Genomic DNA, 23695 nt, shown 5'->3' on the forward strand with positions numbered 1-23695 from the left:
GGCACTACGCTAAGATGCATCCACCCTATCTTGAGGAGCAGTAGTCATATCAACAGAAGAGAATGGATCCTTCTAATGATAATGAGGGTAGAGAAACTTTTGAAGGGAAGCTACCAGGCGGCAGCAGTAGCTGAAGGTGGCACCAATGGAGGTTTCAAGCATTGGTCAGTACTGCATAGAAGATGGTAATGGTAAGCCACTTCTGCATCTTCTTCCCTTGGAAACCTTATGACAAAACTATTCAAAATTAAAAGATAGTGCTAGTAGATGAGGAAGGTACTCAATAAGCTACTGGGGAAGAGCAAAGGACAAGTATGAATAACGCTGTTGCTAATGATGAGCAATAGGAGAATAGAACCATTCCAAGTTGCAGAGACTGAATCAGTCCAAATTTTAACAAGTACATGCCAACAAATATGACAAAAAATGGTCCACAGACTAGAAATATTCAATATACATTTCAATCCCCAAGAAAGGAGATGGAAAAAAGTGCAACTATAGGGCCATTTTTGAAAAAGGCACCTAAGGTCATATCACAAATACACATTTAGCTACTGAATCACACCAAAGAATGTCAGAAGAAGCTCAGTCTATGCTTTATGGACTACAGCAAAGCCTTCGAAAATGTGAATCTTGGAAGGCTTTCATTCATAGGATTGCCATGAGTTCATATCCTTTCTATCCCCATCACCATTAGAGATATCCATTCTCTTCTGCTGATATGACCGTGACTCCTGATGAGGGTAGATGCCTCCGAATCTGGTGTCTCTGCTTTGACTATTCCACCTTGGGTGACCCTGCTAGAAGACCAACCTAAGTGAACCATCTGGCCACCTGGTGGCACTGTCCTCAGCTTTTCTGACACTCTCAACCCTCCTAATCAAGATGTGTCTCCAAAGGCAGGGGAAAGCAGTATACATAAGCAAATAAAATGATGCCAAGCCACCTTGTGGGCCCATTGGGCCATGTGGTGGTATACAAATATACAAAATAATTAACTGCTGAGCCAAGTGCACCTAAATCCCTTGATTGCAATGGATGTAAGGCATACTGTACACAACACTGCACAGAAGTGGGTTGTGCTTTCCTAATCTACATATTCAGAGCTACCAAAAAAATGGTTACTTCTGCAAGCAAGGTAGAGACTATGGTGACCTGAGAGACAAAATAAATTTTGGGAAATTTAATACCTTTTAATCCCAAAAGTTCTGAAAGTGGCTGACAATAATTGAAAGTGTACAGGTGAGGAAGAGATGTTTGACAGCTGTAAGCCAAGTGAGGCTACATATGAGTCTTCATGTGTTTATCCTGGAAAATTCCAAATAAGGCATGCAACATATGGTCAGGTTTTTACTTGCACGGATCTTCAACAGAAAACCTCTAATCTTTCCCTCCCCACAGCTCCTCCTCTTACAAGATGTACAGGGACCACGTGCAACTTTGACCACCGGCCTATATTACTTCCAGAAGACAGCAGTAAGTCTCTCACCTTGGAGAGATTATTTAGCTTTAGCTTATAGAAGTTACAATATATCTTAAAGTATATGGCATGTTCTGGTTTTTGTTCACCATAAATGACTGGAGGTGATTTAAAGACTTAGGGAACACCTGTTACTTTTGGGACTTTTAAAGAGAAAGGGGGGAACACTGAATTTTTTTTATACCTTGCCACAGTGGAGTATTAGATGGCCTAAATTTAAAAGACCTTGATGTGATTCATCCTAGGAGCAGGCTGTTAAGACAACAGAATGATGCAAGCCAATTCCAACATGGGATGAGCTTGTCTGATCTGGAGGGACGTTGCTTCCAGGCTAAGCATGACCAAAGAACATTTATGAAGCCACCAGTGCTAGACAACTCCATACTACTTTGATTCATGTTCTTAATTGTGACTAGCCCGGATGGTTGCAGAAAGAGGAAAGTGCTAACCAGAATGAATCACGCATGAAGCATTAGACTAAAAATCACACGTCCTTTAGAAATGTAGCCACCCTGCCCTCGAAACCGACGAGAATATTTCAGAATTCCCAAGTTGATGACCCAAGTGTAGATTCCGAGCGGCCCGTATGGGTATTAATCTGGAAAGCCCGCTATGTTGAGCACGGCTAATTCAGAGCAAAGTGAGCGCAGGACTGAAGCGTTGGGAAAGCGGATAGCGGGGGTCCTCCAGCTGTTTTGCATTACACCGCCCGCCGTCCCTGATCATTGGCCATGTTGATGGAGGCTTAAGGGAGCCGCTGAGTAAAACATCTCCCACGTTGCTAGCAGGATTGCCGCCGCCTTCGTCACAACCCTTTCTTGGGAGAGACAGCCAGGTGAGAACCGCCGCTCGGGTTGCGCAAAGCCGCCAGGAGCCGAAGGGCAGCAAGGCGCGCAGGCGGGGGAAGGCGCCGTAAGGCCGAGGCTGACTCCGCCCCGCTCAGTAGCTCGGCGCTCTGCGGCAGGCTGCTCGATGCGCGCCTTGCTCGGGGAGCCGCCTGCCCAGGCCGGAAGGAATTGTGCTGCTGCCGCCCCCTCAGGCCACTGACCCTCCCCCGATGGTGTAAAGCGCCCCTGGCCGCGGCCTCCTCCGTCGTCCGGCGCCATGAACCTGCTCCCGGCCAACCCGCACGGGAACGGGCTGCTCTTCGCCGGCTTCAACCAAGACCACGGCAAGTAACTCGCGGGGCACCGGGTCCCCCGCCTGCCCGTCCAGCCCGGGGCGGGGGGCGCCCCCGCCTTCTCGTCCCCGCGCCAGCCCTGGGGTCTTCTGTCCTGCTGGCGGTGGGGCCTCTCCTGGCAGTGCCTCATCTCCCCCATCCCGCCTTTCCAGCCGGGGTTCGCCCGGCCCCACTCGCGCTCAGGCGAGCTGCATTTCTCGCCACGAAGCGGCGGGAGCAGCGCTTCCCCTGCAGCGCGATCGCGGGGACCGTCTCCGGCGCACCCGTGTCTCTTCTGGCGGTGGCCTGGGCGCCTTTGTGTGCGCGGGGTGGAAACGCCGCGTTGCTGATAGACGTGCATGCTCCCCATCCTTCGGGTGATGCACGCGTGTGTCTGTTAATGGGACGCTGGCGCTGGGCATGGCGTCTTACAAAATACAGGAGAGAGTGTCTTTGCCTCGCGGGGCTTGTAGCTGGTAATTCAGCCCAGGGCAGACAGCAGTTAAGAGACAGGCAGGGCTAAGCAGAGGTAAATAGGTAAATAGTTACGTGGTGTTCTGGGATGGCTTTGCTTACCGCTCTTTACTGGAATCTGTCCTTTTCTTCCGTGCACATCCTCGCTTCCTTGTAAGATGAGAGGGCTCGATCTAGCCAAATGCATCCCTGCTTTTCTCCTTTTCTTAAAATGCCAAATATCTCCCTAGCCTAAACCTGGCCTCCAGGACTGCTCCTCTCTTTAAGTAGCTACATATATCGTACTGCTCCTCTCTTTAAGTAGCTACATATATTGAGCTTCTTTCTGCTAGGCATGTTTGCTAGGCTTGCCCTCATTCATGTTCGCAGTCATTTCCTCTTCAGTCCATCCATCCTCTCCTTTAGCAAGCAGACAACAAAACTAGTCATGTCTCATGGCTGGACTCTGCTTCCTGAGCACTGCTGTGTATTAAACATTCACTTAGCTTTTGCCCTGCTGTGCACAGAGTCATTCTGTTCCTCAGAATACTTACATCAGTTCCTCAGAACAATGCAATCCTTTCCTGCCCTGAATATTTGTATTGCTTTTGAAGAGAGAAACATTGTGACCTGTAGCACAGTTTTGCATATAAGGATCCCTATGGAGGACCACAGACAAACTGTTGGTCACTTTTGTATTACGGTGTATTGATTTTTCAATACAATGCTTATACTAAACATTTCCCTTGTCCCATTAATATTTCCTCTTTAAGTTTCCAATTCTCTTTGTCTCATCCTCTGTTTAAACAGTAACTCTTTTATGTATATGACTAAAATAGTTAGGTAAAAAATGGATCCATAGTTACCTAACAATAAAATGGAAGTGTTTACTGTAACAGATCTCTAAGGAGTTGTATTGTGCTTGCTATGGATCACACTACTCTGCATTTGGCTTGGGAATGTTTTCACATATTAACTCAAACTTTTTGCAATATAGTGTTATACCTTTTCATATAGCTTTATCATTTCAGTCTTTAAGGGACATTTGTCCAGGATGAGTATTTATTTTTGTTCTGTTGCTGCAAATTGAGGGGGGAAAGTATTTGTTGCAGTATGTGGCTCTTTGTTTCAGAATGGTTCTTAGAAACGATGTGTTTAGTACATTTGCAGTTTATATTGGGCTTCCCCAACCTAGTGCCCTCCACTTATCTTTGATGTGCAGAACTTATCTTTGTTGTTCCAGTATCCCATATCTGGAAAATATCAGGCTGGGGAAAGTTAGTTTACATATATTTAGATTTCCATGTAGCATGTTGTTTGTGCACCTAAAATTTGCTGTGTGGGGTGGTCCTAATTGCCCAGTGTGTAAGCAAGCTATTTATTCTAGCTACTGTTTCCTTTGGGAGGGCTTGTTTTTTGTTTTGCATTTTGGGATACTATGGTTGTGCAAATTAGGGTGTATCTGTTTCCTTGCTTCTCCAGAAAATTTGTCCTGCACTGTTTTGTCACTTAAGGGCATTTACTGATAGTAACTTAAAGCTGAAAGGAACAAATGGAATGAGTCCAAAATGGTACTACTGTTGCTAGTTGTTCCTTCCATTTCTAGACCTGAGGCATGAAATTAAACATCACCTTTTTCACTGAATGTCCTAAACATCCCCTTCCATCTGCAATAATAGTGGCAGCATTAATCTAATAGGGAGCACAAAGGATGTTGAAAGTATAGAGAAAGCCCCAGAAAAAAGGGGATGGGGAGACAGATCTATCTTGTTTTTCTTAGCAATTTTTGTGATATGGGGGCACTACTTTTTCTACCACCAGTGTTTTTCCCAAGCATTCACATATCCATGATACACACTGATAGCCATGGACATATCCAACACTTTCTGCTGGCCCAGATTGTTGGCTGAGATAAGGTGGTTTAATACATGGAGATAAGGAGAAGTCACTTCAGGAGTCTTGGATAGCCTTTGAAGTAGTAAAATATTCCGCCGATTGACTTAAGCGTGAGGAGTGTTATGTGGCTTCAACCATACGAGGAACAGCCAGTGTTTGTAGAACGGATTTCTGCTCATCTTGAAGCTGCCCACATGTGCCACAAGCTGCTTTGCAAGGATGGAGGATTTTCTGGAGATGTTTGGAGTCATGAGACGGGGTGGAAAGGGAGAGGAAGTCATCTTGTGCAAGTGGAAGTCCACTTTGCAATACTGGATGAAGGCTACAGTTTCTCCACCCCTTTTAGGGTTTATGGAGTTCCTTCTTCTCTTAAAAAGAAATGCTGAGCTATCTTGTTTGCAAAAGTAACTTTAAATATGGAATAGTAACACATTTGGGTGTGGCTTGTAGTATCCACCTAATTTTATTTACAGATTATAGATGCTCTTATCTTGAATAAATAGATACTGAGGTTGGCTGAAAGGAAAAGCCTCTGTGGTTGACGGATGGCCTAGTCCTTGCTTCATTGAAAACAAATAAATGGAAGCAATATTGAATCTACTGAAGGGTGAAAATGGAAGATTTATTTTTTCCAATAACTGCCATTGACTAAAAGGAACAGGAACTGTATGTTTGACAGTGTGTTCAATTTGTCCCATTCAGTTTCCAAACTGAATGGTGTCAAAAAATCCCCATAACTGAATAGTGAAACAAATGTACATTTTTGACAATTTGGGCTTGTTCAGGTTAGATGCTTAGTGGTCAATTAAGGCAATTCTAATATGTGGGAAACATGTACGTTATGCTGCCACTGCTATCACATACGGTGGAACAGAGTGTGAATCATTCTATCCATGTTTCTTCTTTAAAAAAATAAGGCTTGGGTCTGTGGAATTCACTGCAAAAGGGTGAGTTATTTAAAAAATTCTCAATTAGATTTGTTAGGAACTACTGCCTTGCCTTTAAAACTTGTAGCTGCTGCCACTAAAGTAAACCTGTTCTGCCAAAGAAATTCAATAGTCCAGTTCCTGTGGCACAGGCTTGGGGGCGACAGCAGTCTGGCTAAAATCTTTCAAATGAAATTAAAATTTTGCTTATTTCCAAAAATAAATAAAATGGCACTTTTAAAATAATAGGTTGAGAATGCTCAGAAGTTCTTATATATGCTTCAGATGTGTCAGCATTTACTTGTTGAAGTTTTATCTAGTCAAAATGGGAATCTAACGTTTAATGTATAACTTGGTTTGCTCAAAATGATCACAATTGGTATATTAGATCTGAAAGTGTAGCATATGCAGACAAGAATTATACCTCTAAGCTGACTTGTAAATGTTTTTAATTTTAAGACTCAATGAACAAACTGAATTATGTCCCAAAGTTACAATGTTAGATCTGTAAGTGCTGCACATAAAATATTGCATATTTCCCCCAACATTTTTGTTTTTCCTGAACCTTCTTCCTCTTGAATGTTTTTCCTCCCATGGCTTCAAAATTACTTGAAACTGTGCCTCTCTAGGCTCCAGACAACTTACAGCTTTCACTACCACTTGCTTTTTGACAAGGGATGGCAGCACTTCTGTCACAGAGGCAGCTCTTCCAAGCACAATGTTTCAAACTGTGCCTGTGTTTGGATAAGCAAAACTGTAGCTGAAGGCCTTGGTTGGTTCCTGGTAGTATTTAATGCACATACTGAATAGTGCAAACTCAAAAGCTCTCATGTATTCCAAGTGATATAGAAAGTGTTCTGAATGAACTGGTATGGGTGCTTAGTTTGTTGGGTTCAAACTTGGGTTTGTAGCCCAAGTTTATGAATATCATTGGTTGGCCTTGGGCAGTGACTTCATCTGCCCTTACAAGGGTTGTTATGAGGACAAAGTGGGAGTAACTCCAGGTACACTGAACGCTTTAATTTCCCTTCTTGTGTCCTGAGTGATGTGGACGGTACCTCTTGTCTAGAGCTGCAGAGGTACACTTTTCACTGGAACATAGGAAGGTGCTTTATGCTACATCAGGCTATTTGCTCCGCTAGTCTGATTACCTGGTCTGTCTGGCGCTGACTCTGCCGAGCTTCTGGCAGAGGGAAGCTTTTCCTATCATTTGCTGTCTTTGCTGAAGAGATGCTGCCAAGGATTATCCTGGGGATGATGTGCATACAAGGCATGTGCTCAGCTCCCTTCCCCTGAATGTAAAGCAGGAGGTGGTAATGCAGTCTTGTTTTCCTTTTAGGGTGCTTTGCATGTGGGATGGAAAATGGATTTAGAGTATTTAATGCAGATCCACTCAAAGAGAAGGAGAAACAAGGTGAGCCATTTTTCTTCACTCCCATGTTTGCATGGCTGTGTTGTACTGCTTTTTCATTTTAAGTAATCCATCTGAAGGGTCATCTTCTGTGCAAGTCTTGAATTTGCTCTCAAGTAATTGTGCCTAGGATTGTGGCCTTGAGAGTTTAACGCCCTGAGTAGTTCCCATTAAACCTCTTTGTAGGAGTGTATTTTGCCTTATAATAATGTATCTGCAGGAATAGTCAGAGGAGGACCTCTGATGCCCTTGTCTAATGGTCAGCAAATAGGGCAGACAGAAGAGCAAAAGAAAAGCCTGCCCTTAGCTTGCATTTTTAACACAAGGGATATTCCTCTTCATCTGCAGCATTATCAAGCATTTGCATCGAATATTTATTTACAAATGCTCTTTTCCCTCCAGAATTTCTAGAAGGAGGAGTTGGCCATGTTGAGATGTTGTTTCGCTGCAATTACTTAGCTTTGGTTGGTGGAGGAAAAAAACCCAAATACCCTCCCAATAAAGGTATAGTATTTGAGTAGGAAGTAGAATAATTTAAGACTGACTTCAGTGCAAAAACTTTCCAAGTTGTTTTAATGTAATTGGTGCTCAATCACATTTTATCTAAGGCTGCCCTGTAGTTTAGCATTTGAACAAGCATGGGCTTAGCTGTCACTTTTCCAGAGAAGAGCCATATGGAATCTTTCCTCCGGCCAACAGTTATTAGGATTGTTGGTTCCCTGAACCCAGGAACTTTGAATCAGGGCAGTTGATGTCACTCCAGTTGGTCAAAGCAGTGATGATTTTGTGCTTCATCCAATAGGAATAAAAAGTGAAAGCAGCGTCTGAGGGGGGAGAGGGGTACGAGGAGGAATGAGAATGGAGTAAGCCTTAGGGGACAATTGGGCGGAATGGCCTTTCTCAGTCTGATGCCCTCCAGAGGTTTAAAACTGCAGCTCCCATCATACCTGGCCATTAGCAGTGCTGGCTGTGGTTGATGGAAGTTTTAGTTCAACAGATCTGGAGGATGCTGGGTTGGCAAACCTAAGGAAAGGCCTGTTTGGATGTAGCTGATATCAGACTGGAGCAGGGAAAGTGAAGAGCTGTAAAAATCATTCTGTTGCAAATGTCACCAAAAAGGGGTGGGAAAGCTAAAAGTAGCAGAGTGGTTGCTGAAAACAGGTGAGCAGTGTGTGGCATTGGAATGCTGTTTTCCTCATTCCCGGGGCTGAGATGACTAAAGGGAGACACAGGTGTTGGCAGTCAGGGCTTGGGGCATGCTCCTTTCCTTGTGCATTTGTATGAGGACCAGCACACTGAGTGACCTGGTCTGTAGCTGCTCCCTGTGTAGTTAAATTTCCCAGATGACATCACTGGGGGCACTGCATAATGTCGACAGTGTTTTAAGGCTAATAAAGGCATTTCTCCCGCTGCAGTGATGATCTGGGATGATCTGAAAAAGAAGACTGTTATTGAAATAGAGTTTTCCACTGAAGTCAAAGCAGTTAAATTGCGAAGGGACAGGTGCGTCTTGTTACTTTGTTAGAGGGAGGTTCATTTTACTGGGATGCAGCTTGTTCTCTGGAAGGAAAGAAGCCTTGGCCTTTATAGCATTTTAGCGATGACACATCTGGTCGAGCCATTTGGGATGTTCTGAAAGGGCAGGTGGAACATGTAACTGACTTGTGCTTCATGTTCCACGCATGGGCAAGTTGCATTTCAAATGAGGTGGGCCTCTTCTCCGGGAGGGACGTGTGTAAGACTAGCCTGTGCTTTTTTCCCTGCTGAAGGGAGATGAGCATTCAGATTTGGGGTAGATGTTGAGAAATTCTGGAATCAGAACTACAAGACAACGTGCATTGTGTTTCCAATTTATGGTTGTGTGCGTGAATCCGTGTCTTTTAAATTGGGCGCGTTTAGTCAAACTTAAAAAATGGCCCAGAAAAATTATTGAAGATACTGTCCTGTGTGCTCATGTTCACTTTTTACTGGGCTGTGCACTGAAGGAACTAGTGGGTGTCTGTGTGGGTGGATAAAGTAGTATGGCCTCCTGATGTCACAGAGAAGTAGTTTTGCAAGGCCTACGAGGTTACTGCAACTTTGGGCAAATGCAGGAAAGTGTTCATAGTGCTAGATCAAATTTCTCTGGGTGTAATGCTCATTGGAAATACAAGCTTGTGTGCTGTTGCCTTTTCTCTTTCAGAATCGTGGTAGTTTTAGACTCTATGATTAAAGTTTTCACATTCACGCACAATCCTCACCAGTTGCATGTCTTTGAAACCTGCTACAATCCTAAAGGTAAGTTTGGTCTGTTAGAAAAAAGGGCAAGGTGGACAAAGGAGTATCCTGCATTGTTCTTGTTTCACTTGATGGGGTGCTGTTGTATAGTTCATGCATCATACTACTTCACTGTTTTAAAAATAACTTGAGTCTTTGTACGTGCGAGGAAGTGTTGTCCGGCCAAGCAGTTTGTCCCACCTTTATGTGCAGGGGCAAAGCTTATGAAACCATTTCTCTTCCATCTTTCTGTGTTGGCACATAGGATCTGAAAAGATTCTGGTGAGAAAATGTAGCTATGATATCACATTTCAAGTACTACTTCTAAACTTAAACTAGTCACTGACACTGCTGTTGACATTAAAAATGCACCTATCTAGCTTGCAAAGTTATGTTCTGCTAATGGTAAAGCTGAACTGTTGTCTGCTTTCCAAAATAGATGAGTACCCAGGAGCTTCCAGAGTTTTTTTTTTTTTTTTTTTAAGAGGAATGGGGTAGTAATTAAAAAATCCTCGCTGGTTTTCAGAACTTTCAGTTGTATTTCAGGTCTCTGCGTCCTGTGCCCAAATAGTAATAATTCCCTACTCGCATTCCCTGGAACACATACCGGACACGTGCAGATAGTAGACCTGGCAAATACAGAAAAACCTCCAGTAGATATACCTGCTCATGAAGGAGTCTTGAGTTGCATAGCTCTAAACCTGCAGGGAACAAGAATTGCCACAGCTTCTGAAAAAGTAAGCTAACACTTATCTGAAAAGCCACAAAAAATGATCAGTGCTTTAGTCTGAATCTTGAAAGAGGATCTGTATGAATGCCACAATCGCTAGGAAATTTGCTGTTAAACTTTGTGCGAAACTGTATCAACTTGAATTTGTGGACATTAAGCAAGTGTCTAGCTGTTGTGTGAGGTATATGGAAAGAGGTGTGCTGTTTCTGTAAATATTGTTCAAGAGAAAGATCACTTATACGTTCCATAACAACCTACTCCCCTGCATAACTTCTATAAAAGGTTTCTCAGCAGTTTATTATATTTCATCCTGCTGTCTCCCTATCTTGCTAGAATTTTTGAAAAAAAAAATCTGTCAAACTGGCTGTGTTTGTGTGCGTGTGTGTATGTGTGCTGGGTTTGGCATAAAGCCAGTAGACTGATGTATTTCATGTACCCTTTTCAAGTCCTGCACCCCCAAAAAGGATTTTCCTTGGTACTAAACATGAGTATCTTTATGCCAGCAAATCTGAGAGGCATTCCAAAAGCATTGGAAAATGCTTTTGATAAACTTGACATGATGGTAGAGTTAAGAGGAAATTAAACCAACCTTCTGTGTGAAGGAAAAAGTAGCACAGTAATGAAAGAGGGAGGGAGGAAAAAAGAACTGAAGACTTGTACAAGCAAGCAGCTGCATTCTCGTGTTTGGGCTGATGTTGGTAGATTTAGTGCTGCTCTCTGGGTCTTTACCATTGCATTTCTTGACTCCCAAGGGGACCCTAATAAGAATATTTGACACTTCATCTGGACATTTAATCCAGGAGCTGCGCAGAGGATCTCAGGCTGCCAATATCTACTGGTAAGCTTTTCTATGGGGTTACTTATGGGACACAGGAGCTCTGGCATCATATGACTGTTGCTGCCCAATTGGAAGCTTCCTGCTTCAAGGGTACCTCTGGGTTTCAGCAACTAAGAGACAGGGACTTCTCCCCCTGGGGTCTGACCGGCTGAACTGTCACAGCCTGTCCAGTTTTTCATGGCATGTACCATTTAAGTCTGCAGGCACAGTCCATTGGGAAGGCCAAGTTTTGAAATTGGGAGGATTATGGGTATCCTAGGTAGGGCAGGAGCAGAGCAGAAGCCAATCTTTTCCTCTGCCTCTCCCAATCTGCAAGTCAGCCAGCCAGTTTCATCCAGCTAGCTGAGACACCTCAAATGGGGCAGAAAGGAAAATGGAGCACCACCAGAATATTGGACCTGCACATGGTAGGCATGTCATGAGTGCAGCTGGCTGGAGCCAGGGGTCAGACTAGATGGCCTGGGAGACCCCTTCTGACTCACTCTGTTTCTAATACGCTGTACCCTGGTGGTACTGATCTCTTCCCTTCCCTGCCCCCAGAACACACCTGTCTTTACCCTTTTTCCAAAGTTGTCCTTACCACCTGTGTGTTTAGAAAAGCAGGCAAAGGGCTGGAGGCCATTTTTGTCCCCCCCACAAGTGCCGCAAATGGGGGAACATATTCAAGAAAATAAATGGTTTCTATTGCTGATACAGAGTATCAAAAGTATCCAAATTAGCTTATTTGAAAATCTGGACCCTTTTGGTTTCTGTAGCAACTCCAGTCACTATTTTGTTTGGCAGTGTTGGGTGGTGGGATCCACTGTTTGCCTACTTGCTGTTTAGAACTTTAAAATGTTAGTCATATCCTTTTTTTAAAAAAGCAGCAACTTGATCCCTGATTATACTGGCATGCACGAATTTACGTCTGACTTCTCCATTAGCATTAACTTCAACCAAGATGCTTCTCTCATCTGTGTGTCAAGTGATCACGCTACCGTGCACATCTTTGCTGCAGAGGATCCTAAAAGGAATAAGCAGTCAAGGTAAGGGGCGGGGGGCGTGGCTGAGGAGAACTTGCCTTATGCCAGGTCGGGCTATTTGCCTCCCACCTTGCTTTGTCTGTAGCTTTCTAAGGTCTTGGGTAAGGAGATTTTTCCTGCCTGTTGCTACCAGATCCTCTTTTGTATCGGGGTGTTTGCTGTTCTGTCTTCTGTCCATGAGAATGAGTTTACAGAAGGGAGGACGAGGGGTGTTGGCTGATCTGGGTCCCAGTTTAGCAAGCCGGAGTGGCCTTGTGACTTTCTCTCTAGCTGAAAGATAATTATGAATGAGTGCCAGAATGGTGAGTGAAAGAACAATTATCCATATTAGACTTAATAGATCCCTGCCTTCTAACATGGTGTGTGGGGTGAGAAGAGTGTAAATTGTTCCCAGCTTTATCTGTCTGGGTTAGCCATGCAGCAGGAGGCAGGACGGTAGACTTGCAGCGATCTACTGTAATTCTGTCTCCTCTAACTGAACTCTTCCGTCACATAGTATCCTGGTGTTGAGCAGTGGGGTAAGCAGAATTCCAACTCCACAGACTCCCTTCCTGAAGTAGCCAAACTGGACCTAAACATACATCTTGAGGTTACTTCTTGACCTCTGTGGTAGCCATGCATCTGTCCCATTCAGCAGGACACTCTCTGGGACTCTGATCCAGTGTCAGCATTCTGCCAGCAGAAAGTACTGCTGGTGGAACAGGATTTCCATGCCCACCCTGCCACCCCGCATCTCAGTTCTTCATCTCCTCTGCGTGCGCATCCTCAGCAGGAGGAGGTGTGTTGTGATGAGAAGGGTGGACAGACTGGAGAGAAAGTATGAGTCTTATCCCACAGCTGCACCCTTTTGCTGAGCATGTGTGTGTTCAGGCTGCAAGGCACTAGTGTGCATTTGACTGAATAGACTGTATTAGTCCATCGGAACATGATTGTAGAGTGGTGAAACTCATGGGGAACAAAATGGTTGCCATTGGACAAAATGATGAATAAGCTATACGATGTGGGTTGTTTGTGGAAGAACCCACAGTGAACCCCACAGACAATCAGGATTAACTTGCCCCCCTCTTGCCACCAGTCTTCCTGCAGGCATCCCAGGGAATTCTGTGGCAGGACACATCTTGTCTTTTCTCCCTGCTGCCATCATGCCCCTTTCTATGGCCACTACACCTCCCCCACTTTTCTCCTAGAGATGAATTTTTGAGATCTCTGAAATGACATCCCTTCAAGGTGCCCAAGTGGCACATTACCGTAACTGTATATAGTTCACCATCCAGTTTTTGCATCCAAGATGTGCATCAGCTCTTCAGATTGCACAGGTGTGCAACTGTAACTACCCAATATGTGCAGCATTGACTTGTCAGTGTGCTGGATAGTATCCTCTAAGTACAGGAGCCAGTATCTATGGAGATTGGCAAAGCAAAGCTGGTGAAAGGGGGTGGTGACTAGATCACCTCTTTTGCAGTGGGATCCAATACTTTTGTTGGTGTTGTTTGGTCCTAACCCTCCTCCATATACACCACCTTTCCCCCCCTTTCCTAAGACTAGATGCTTGGGCAGTAGAGAAATGAGAGCCACTCGGGTTATGGGAGCACAAAGTTTTGACAGTTGTGTAAACTCACATGTGTAATGCAGGTTTTATGGCAGCAATTTGTCACTCTTACCTTGGATCAATTGAGGGGAACATGTGTCTCCTCTGTGTCACAACAGCTTCATCAGCTCCTGCTCTTTTTCCAGGCCCAATTTAAAGTACTGTATTCTCCCATGTGAATCTCCCTGGGTTTATAAAACCTTAGGAGAGGCCCCTTCCTCTATCCTGCTTTCAACATATTTGGTAGGGATACAAAACAGGCTTTCCTTTCAAACATTCCAGAGCCAAGCTTGCTGCATCTTACGATTTCTTCTGCCAGTGGCCAAATTGTTATGTATAAAGGCTTTTGCCTTTGAAGTTGACTTAATTGATGAAGTAGGTTTTAACTGGTGGGGGCTCTTTTTTTCTTAGTTTTTTGTGCATGCTTAAAACTGTTATCCTTTTATAGTTTAACTACAATTTTGTATTTAGTTTGTATTTTACCATGAGCACTACTTGTGAAAAGTTGGGATATAAATTGAATTGGCAATAAGGTAATCTCTGGACTCTTTGTGAACCTTGTAACCTCTGCTACAAACCAGTCTGTTTTAGTGCTTGAAATCCTGACTTCAAGTAGTGAAGGAGTGTGTTTTTTCTTTCAGCTTAGCATCAGCCAGCTTCCTGCCCAAATACTTCAGTTCCAAATGGAGTTTTTCCAAATTTCAGGTTCCCTCAGGCTCTCCCTGCATCTGTGCCTTTGGAACAGAGCCAAATTCTGTCCTAGGTAAGTCCAACAAAATCCAGATCTTAAATATGTTCAAGCAGCTATGGTCACTGAAACAAACTTCTTAAAACACCATGTTCTTGTATCCTTCAAGTAGTTCAATTTATTTTAGTGGGATTTAATTCTAAGTTTTTTGCACTGGATTGAACAGAATGTGTTAGTCTACAGGCTATACTGAAACATGATTGAAGGCAAGAATGGCAGAACTCATGGGGTGGGGGGACAAAGTGAGTAAATGGGGCACCAGCACTAGCAGGACCCCCGACCCCCCATATGGCCACTCACTTTGTTCCATTCAGCTATCTTCTCAGGGTTTTTTGAAGAACTCTCAGGAAACTGCAACAGTAAAGGGAGTTGTAAAAGGCATGGCTAATTTCTCCCTTTCCTGGAGTAGCTGGGGATGAAGTGTTAAAAAGATGGGCACTAATGGTCAGATCAGTATTGAGAACATTGCATTGGTACTGGGGAGATACTATTGCATTCCCTTTTGGTGCAACCACTCCCCCCAGTCCTTTACAAGTCATTTTCAGACCTCAGCTCATCACCTGTAGCCTCCATGTAGTCTCAACTTGCAATTCTGTTGCCTACTCAACTTTGCTGCTTTAACAGTTGAGATAGGCAAGGACTTTGACTAAGCAAGACTACGTATCTTATCTACATCAGAACAAGGGTATACTCTGAAAGACTGACCTCCTCCAAAATACCCTATCCCAATTTCACCTTTTTAAGGCACTGTATTTTTTGTTAAGTGGTGGCAAACAAAAAGAGGCTGCTAGAAGGCAGGATAACTTCTGCTGCCAGGACACTGGAATATGGGCTGGAGGACCAAGGGGGAAGGAACAGGGAGGACAATCTATGGTAAAACAGCTTGCCTGTTTGATGAACAAGCAGCCCACCCTGGCTTATATGCACTGTGGCTTAAGAATCTGATCAAGACTCTCAGATGCTAATCTGAAAAGAATCTCTCTCTCTTGTAGCAATCTGTGCTGATGGCAGCTACTACAAATTTTTATTCAATCAAAAAGGGGAATGCTCCAGGGATGTCTACGCTCAGTTCTTAGAAATGACTGATGACAAACTTTGACTGAACTGATTGACAGAAGCTTTGTGGAGGGGAGTTATGTTTGGATCCCCTCCTACTTATTCTCCCTCTCCTGAAGAGATTGCCTCTGACCATCCAGCAATCGACAGTGCTGCTCAAGATGGGACCGACGATCTTAAGAAGCCCAAGCCAATATGACTGGAGCAAGTTGCAAGGCTGAGGACTAATATGTTAACTGTCAACAGCTGGTTTTAAATGTTAGTTTTGGCTGCTGCTGTTCCTTCATTTTTTTCTTAAAAGTTTCAATAGCCTGTGCCTATTGGGTTTCTGTAGTTAACGTGTGAAGAAGCTTAGTACCTGCCACACCATATGGTTTAAGGAAAGGGCGTTTGTGAGTTAAGCAGTTAATGGACTCCAAACAAATTCAAACTGGACTTCTACTGCTATGGTTGGAGGTGGTGGGAGTGGCTTTACAGACAACATGGAATATTTATACCAGCAGCTTCTGCCTTTCCAAATACCTTGTTTTTTCCTAATACACGGAAGGGAATCAGCAAGTCAGCTTTGAGTTGCACTTGCTCAGGAACAGATAAAATGCTCAAGTTCTTGTCTCCATATTGCTGAATAGGTGTTAACTTGTTAATGTCATTATCAAGAGGTGCCAAATGACTATTCCATAGCAAACAGCATTACACACTGCTGACCCAAATAACCATTATGTAGGGCAGGAAGAAAATGGCATAGGAAAATGTCAGGGGAGTGCAAAGCTGAGTGTCTAGATAGTGGAAGTAACCATTCCATACTGTTCAAATCTTCCATTAATGTTGGCACTTCTACTGAGCAAGGAAAGGCTCACAAGACAGTCTCACATGGGCAAGTGGTAGTATACCATGCTTCTGTAGTCTGCAAGATGTCCCTCACTCTCATCTAGTGAGTTTACGAAGCCGCTGCTTGTTTGAACAAAAATGAACAAAGCAACACAGCTCTATTTCGAGAACGTGGGAAAATAAAGCATATGGACTCCTAATTTTAAATTGCCACCATCACCCCTTAAAGCACAACTTTAATTATTTTTCCTTATTTCACATATGCTTACAAATTAACTGAAGTCTTAGTTCACAAAGTTGTAAAGTATTGCAATTTGTCATTTAACTAAAATCTGTATTCATATGTCAGTTTGCATGTTGCTTTTAAATGTGTATTTAATCATGGAAATTGTTTTGCACATCTTTTGTAATACCCTAATTAAAGTGACTAATTTACTGTATTTATTATAGCAACAAAGCATTACTTCCAGCTAGAGTTTTGCAGCTACTGCCTACATAGCTGAAGATCAAGCAAACAGAGAGCTTATTTAGACTCTAGTTCAAGACTAGTGTAATAGATAGGGCTACAGCCCTAGCAAAGGATGTCCCCATCCCACTCACATACACTTAATTAAAACACCAGACACCATCACATACTGCAAATACATGTTACAGTCAATAGACAGGACCCAATGTAGTAGAAACATAAATGTTTTTCTGCAGTGGAGAATTTCTGACAGTTCCCAGGGGGGTAGGAGAATCAAGTGCTGTAGGGAGGCTGCCTTTTATGCATGGGGTCTGACTGGCTGAACTGTCACAGCCTGTCCAGTTTTTCATGGCATGTACCATTTAAGTCTGCAGGCACAGTCCATTGGGAAGGCCAAGTTTTGAACTGGGAGGATTATGGGTATCCTAGGTAGGGCAGGAGCAGAGCAGAAGCCAATCTTTTCCTCTGCCTCTCCCAATCTGCAAGTCAGCCAGCCAGTTTCATCCAGCTAGCTGAGACACCTCAAATGGAAAATCCCTTTGGCACAGCCCAAGGGTCAAGTTCAATATACCTGGTTCCTTGACCATGAAAATACTAGGGTGAAGTAGGTTCCAATATAAATAATTGTAACAGGGAAACAATTTCAGGAGGTATAGGAGTTTGAATGTGCACTACAGTCCAACCAGAAGTGTCAAACACATGCTACAAGGTCTATGGACTAAGTTCAAAGGTGCACACAACACTCAAAAGAGTTGCATTGCATTGTAACAAAGCTGTTCGATATTTTTTGTTTCTATCTCAGAAGAGATGGTCTTGCTAATGGGAAGTTACTCCACCCAGAGCAACCTATGGAGCACAGCTTAATCAAAGATGTAACAGCTGCTTCTTCCTAGCAGCAAGTTGCTCACATGAGCCAAACTAAGACACTTACGACAGCTGCACACATCTATTAAATTACATCCTTAGGTCAGGGGAGGCTAGAGAATGCTACATCAGTGGGATACCTTATTCATAGCAGCTTTTATTATGGGCTTTTTTTAGAGATATTCATGATGCTGGACTTAATTTGGGAATGGAGTTCAATACCCTGGATAGGGCTTCTAAAGCTCAGAATAAAGGGAGGCTCAGTGATGACACAGGAGTCATCAGCCAAGAGTAGCTTTCAATTAAATTATCACTGCTCTCAATCAGTGCTCACATTAAAGTAAAGCAGGCAGCTACAAGTCTATAAAGATAACATGTATTTCAAGCAAGTACAGTAAAACCTTGGTTTGTGAGCATAATTCATTCCGGAAACATGCTTGTAATCCAAAGCACTTGTATATCAAAGCGAATTTCCTCATAAGAAATAATGGAAACTCAGATGAGTCATTCCACAACCCAAAATATTCATATAGAATGATTACTGTAATACAATGCAAAAATAAAGAAAATGCAAAATATAAAGAAAAATAAAACAAATTAACCTGCACATCTTTGAAAATTTTCATGGCTGGTGTGAGGGAGATGAGTGAGGAGGGTTATTGTGCAGGACAACTTTCAGTATCACTAACGGAATCACTGCTATCTATGGGCTCAATGAAATCTTTTTCTTTTTGTGCAACTTCAACAAGGAACCTATCCAATGACTTACTTTTGCCTCCTTTTGAGGATTTCACAGAAATGTGACTTTGCGCATTGTTGTTAAACAGATTCATTGCTTGCACTGCTACAGCCTTATTTGGGTGGTGCTTTTCTATAAAATTTTGCACTGTTTCCCACAGTTTACACATCTTCCTAATCTCATTTGAAGTGAGGGATTCCTCGCCTTTTTCTCTTCCTCCTCTGTAGATGAGATCTCCATAACCTTTTGCATCTGCTTTACCTTTCAGTATCTCCCTCTTGGAGGTGGGGGATACTGAAAGGTAAAGCAAATGCAATATTCTAACCTTGTAGAACAACACACCATATATTCCTCCCACACAAGTCTTGAAGTCCACAGTTAAGACCTGATATGATTTTTAAACAGAGCTTCACAACAAAGCACCAAATATACACCAAATCATTGAACAGTTAGGCAGAACCTGATGTAAGTTAGTCAATGTCAGTTTACAGCACTAAACAACCCAAGACTCTAATAAAAAAGCCCCTTTGTCTTCAGAATGAGTGTATGCCTTGCAGTAACCAACAAGGAAATGCTGTCAGCTTAAAGCTGCTTCCAGCGCAATCCTATACATGTTTAGACAGGAAAACAGTTCTGTAATTCCCAGCATACCCTCCTTTCCTAGAGGGATGCTGGAGTGTAGGACTGCAGTGAGCGAGAGAGAAAAATCATTGGCTCAGTTTTGATCATGTGACATTCAGCATCAAGACATCGTTCGTTTATCAAGTTAAAATTAATTAGAAATGTTTGCTCATCTTGCGGAACACTCGCAGAACAAGTTACTCACAATCCAAGGTTTTACTGAACTAGTTTTTGTGTCTTCAGTCTTTTTCAACTACCTTTGTAAAGGCTTTAGAACCTTAGGCTCAGAGAGTATTTCTAACTACAACAGCAATACAAGCAAGCCTGTAGAATGTCAGGAGGATCTGAGTATTCTAGTATAAAATTACTTTAGCTGATTTCACATTATCTGTCAGTATTTTTTACCCAGTTAATAAAGTTTAAACAGCATCTCAAGCACAGGCACAGAAGCCATTATGTTTCTTGGAGATTGCTTTGCTTGTGCACTTACCTGCCATACAACTTGTACAAAACTGTTGTAACTTTTAGCAGTGTAGCATTCATCACATTGTCAAGGTTTACTTATTATAACCATATAGCAGCTTGAGTTCAAGTGTTAGAACCTTGATGGAAAAGCATAGTGACAGAAGCTAACAAGGCCAGTGAGCACCAAACCATGGTTGAAAAGGTTCATGTCACTTCCAAGCACACAGAATATTGAGAAATGCAGCTAAGACCAATGACTTAAACAGAAGTCCACCCAGAAAGGAAGACCTCAAAGATCATCAACCCTGCATTCTTAACCACTGCTTGACATCTGCCATGTACACACAGTAACACATTAACAGTACACTAGAACAATGGATAGTCAAAGAGTACTCAATAGTATAGCTATTCTGAGCAAAACTGAGCACCTGCATGTTAGTCACATAATACCATGAACTGCATAATAATCCCAAGGTTGTATTACAAAATGAAACTGAAGTTAGGGTAGGACTAAATTGAGCTTTTTCCTACTATTGATCTGTTTGGTAACCCTCTACTGACAGTGTTTCTACATGTTGAGGAAGGAGCAGAGAACTTCACTTTGAGCTACATTTTTAAACAAGTCAATCTAATTAGCACCTCTAAGACTAATATGCAAACAGGAAGAAATAGCCTTTGACTGTGAACTTCTCCAAATTTTATGATGTATTTCCCAAACACTGTAGACACAAATGTGCATGTATATGTATATTAGGGGAAACTACCAAAATGCAATTGTCAAGCTTTTCAAAACAATCCAAAACAGATACAAAAACTGGGCAGAGTGGACTTATGTGAAACTGACACAGGCTGAAAATAGACTTAAGTTTATCCCTAATCCAATGGAGAAGCTTAATAATTATACCAGGTACCCATATTATAAATGCTTTTCTTTCTCAGTCATGACAATCAGCATTTTGGTATTTTTAAGTGGTCAAATAGCACAGGAAAGCATTTAGCTCAGTTTATGGAAAGTAAACAGAACAATTTTGGCGTTCTCTTGCTTAAGTTGTTACCTCCTCCCAAGGAAATAGACAAGTGGGTATGACACAGCCTTGGGGCAAAATACTCTGGCCCCAAGCATTTATGTCTGCTCGATCTAATTGTCAAGCTGCACTAGCTATAACAGGTATATGAGAAAATGTCACATGTGAATAATTTTGACTGACTTAAAATAATTTCACCAGATTTTTTTATTCAAAAACTTGCAGCAGTTTGCCTAATAGTCATGAAATAATTTTATATTCAAATGTTTTGCCAATAATATAGTTACTTCTAAATTAGGTGACTACAGCACAATGAAGTAGAATGCTGTAGATACAGAAATTTTGTTTTACCCAGCTTATAGTGGCTGTTATAAATTCAGCTAGTGTACATTAACTTTTCATAATCTTTTTAATATGTATTATCTGCATTGACACTGTGACAGTTCTACTGTGTGAGTTAACATGATACTTGGTACAGATTTCTTGTATTTGGTCTTCAGATAAAACAGTTTCCAAATCTGACTAAATATAAGCCATTCCAAGCCATTTCAGTCCATCATGGAAATACAGTTTTTTTTCTTGAAATGAAAAACAAACACATAAATAACGGTATAGTCAAAAAAGGATAAAGCAAAGGTTAAACCCCAGTCTTCACCTTTAACTCACCTTAATATGTGAGAGGAAAAGACAGCATGTGAATTAAAGACAGAAGAACAGTCTTAACTTTGAAGTTCATTTCTATTCTGAAACTCAAGGTGGATTCTATCATCACAACTCTGAGAAGTAACCTTTAAAATGTTCAACTGCCGAACACACATTTTTTTTAAAAACACATTTATTATAGTATGGTAGCCACTGTTAGAAAACCACAATAGCTACTTTTAATGAAGACCCTAGAGGGTCTGTGTAGGACATCAAAAGTTAAGGATAAACTTGTCAGATTAATTTCTACTGGTGAGTGCTTATGTTTAAAAATATTGAATATACCTCTGACAAGATTTTTTTTTCTTTTTAAAAGGACTTGTGATAAAGATCTTTTTTCTTTTCTAAATGAAGAATAGTCTGCCATTTTAAACATACACAATATTAAGCAAGACTCTTGTTTTACTTTAGACTGGAAAAATATGCCAGGGACAGTCAAAGTCAACACAAAGTAACAAACAGCAAAAGGTAGCAAGAAAGAGAAACAGGTAAGTGCAGCTCTGGTCAAATTCATAGCAGTTCTTTACGTCAGTTAATGGCTCATTTACACTGTATTTCTAATCAGTTACATGCAAGCCCAAAGAAGCATTTGATCACTACACAAGGTAATAAAATTTGATTAAATTTATCAGGCAACTGCTAAAATATGAAAATTTGAAGATGTAACAAATTAGCTTTATCTGAACTTTTAACAGGACAAAATTAAATCATTCCATTGGTTAAAAAACCCTACATTCAGTTTTACCAAACAAAATTTCACATGAAAAGTATTGTGTGATTCCAAAGTTTCAGGAGTAGAAATGGAGTGATTTGAAATGTCAAAGACCCCATTATTTCAAGAGAGGAAAAAAAAAGTACACATCAAAAATTTCTAATTCCACATGTGAACAACAAAATACTGCATATCTACCAACAACTGCATTGGGTAGGTCGTTATGAAAGGCTAGCTGCCAAGATGTAGGAAATGGCTCCTTGCCTCTGTTCCCTTTGAGGAATATACAATCGTTTGAAATCCGGTCACATGAAGCGCTTATCATGCTGTGATATACTCAGATACTCAATCCTTAAAATAATCCAACAGAGGTTTTTAAAGTTGCAGTCTTCCCCAACTTTGTAGCTCTTGACATATACAGAGTCACTTCAGAACAGCAAGGAGGAGTGGGAGAGAGGGGTCACAGCCTCTGGAACAGATGTTTAACATTTTTATTTTTTAAATTAAGGAGTTCTAAGGCCACCTGTGTTTCTCAGTGCTGAAAGTTGAAGTCACAGGGCCCCTTTCCCCACCATGAGAACATGTTCAATATTTTAGGTGTTTAAATGTCTCCTTTTGGCACCATGGAGCATTATTTTTAAAAGGAATATTCCTCCAAGTTCCTAGTTCTGGCTGCCTTGTTTACTCACGGCCACAGGTGGGGTTTCAACATTCACAGCTATGACTATGCTCTCCCCATCCTCTGTTTTGATCCGTTTCAATTCTTGCTGTTCAGACTGGTCTCCGTTCTGACGTTTTGTCGGAAGAGAAGCTGACGCAGAGGCATGGGTTGCTAGCATGTGTAAAGGACTTGCAGCAGCTGAAAAAGAATTGGAGGGGGAACCTCATTAAACACAGGCAAGACAAGAGCAGTTGACTTAATGAATAGCGTAACAATTACATAAATGGCTGCAATATATATTTGAGAACTACCATCCTCTATTCTAGCTTTGTTGAAAGTACCTCTCAGGGCTAACAAATGGTGACTAGAGAGTAAGAAGTGTTAGCATTAAAGCCTGCCACAGAGGAAAGCACCAAAAGCACCAGGGATACAACTGCAGAGATGGAGCTGTTTGTCCGCAACGATTCCTCCTAGGTAGCATTCTGTGCCAGCACACACAACTGACTGAGTCTACACAGGTGGAGCGTTTTAGAATGCTCTGGAGGACTAAGTGTGTTTGCCCCCATCCCCACTGTCTTCCCAAAGGTCACTTCAGCTAGGAAAGGCTGTATGCAGGAATGAGAAGAAGAATTAAAGACTGCAGAGGTCTGCAGTCAAACAACAGAGTTAGGAGATCATCATAGGGTACGAAACCCTGCAGATCAAGTTTCACAATTGCAGATCAAGGATGTAATGCTTGATGAACAGGCAAGGAACAGCCTGGCTTAAAGTGTTGGGTGAAAAATTCAATCATCCAACTCAGAGATGAGATCTGGTAAAATGGGAAGTGGATGATCCAGTCCTCCAATGAAACTGAGTTTTGGAAATCATGGGCAACATGGGGCAATGAGACTAAAGGATGTTCCTTTAGCACCACTCAGGACCCACAGAATCGACAAGGAATAAAATGCAGAAGCCATAATGAATTCTCATGAAATAATAAAAATTGTTTGCTATTTAAGAAGAGTTGTTGTGCCACCAACAAAACTGGGCACATTTGGAATTGTCTG

The 23695-nt window shown here is 42.1% G+C and overlaps 2 protein-coding genes across 5 annotated transcripts in view; one reads left to right on the top strand and one right to left on the bottom strand.

Moving 5' to 3' along the window:
* Positions 1 to 2479: 2479 nt before the first annotated feature.
* Positions 2480 to 16831, top strand: WDR45B (WD repeat domain 45B). Of its 4 annotated transcripts, none has more exons than XM_044453550.1 (10): positions 2480 to 2651; positions 7254 to 7328; positions 7728 to 7829; positions 8741 to 8828; positions 9508 to 9602; positions 10128 to 10318; positions 11064 to 11149; positions 12013 to 12174; positions 14401 to 14522; positions 15500 to 16831. In XM_044453550.1, the coding sequence occupies exons 1-10, from the start codon at positions 2585 to 2587 to the stop codon at positions 15604 to 15606; spliced, it is 1095 nt and encodes a 364-aa protein (XP_044309485.1). In that variant the 5' UTR covers positions 2480 to 2584; the 3' UTR covers positions 15607 to 16831. The 4 variants fall into 4 exon arrangements, with proteins under 4 accessions (XP_044309485.1, XP_044309486.1, XP_044309487.1 ...); XM_044453551.1 differs by having other exon boundaries at positions 12016 to 12174; XM_044453552.1 differs by having other exon boundaries at positions 2482 to 2651; positions 12073 to 12174.
* A 3929-nt stretch (positions 16832 to 20760) lies between these two features.
* FOXK2 (forkhead box K2) overlaps positions 20761 to 23695 on the bottom strand; it is a 58628-nt gene continuing 55693 nt past the window's right edge. Inside the window, exon 9 of the mRNA XM_044453549.1 lies at positions 20761 to 22844. Coding sequence (XP_044309484.1) covers positions 22648 to 22844 — 197 coding nt within the window. The 3' untranslated portion in view covers positions 20761 to 22647. The remainder of the gene's footprint in view (positions 22845 to 23695) is intronic.

The sequence above is a fragment of the Varanus komodoensis genome, unplaced genomic scaffold (genome assembly GCF_004798865.1).
Source record: "Varanus komodoensis strain SLA01 unplaced genomic scaffold, ASM479886v1 scaffold7_1, whole genome shotgun sequence".
NCBI lineage: Eukaryota > Metazoa > Chordata > Lepidosauria > Squamata > Varanidae > Varanus > Varanus komodoensis.

What these genes read in the sequence shown, in the direction of transcription:
- WDR45B (XM_044453550.1), top strand. Translation starts at nt 2,585, where the DNA reads ATGAACCTGCTCCCGGCCAACCCGCACGGGAACGGGCTGCTCTTCGCC. An exon ending in CGGCTTCAACCAAGACCACG is followed by an intron (nt 2,652 to 7,253) that starts GCAAGTAACTCG and finishes TTTTCCTTTTAG; the next exon opens with GGTGCTTTGCATGTGGGATG. An exon ending in AGAGCCAAATTCTGTCCTAG is followed by an intron (nt 14,523 to 15,499) that starts GTAAGTCCAACA and finishes TCTCTCTTGTAG; the next exon opens with CAATCTGTGCTGATGGCAGC.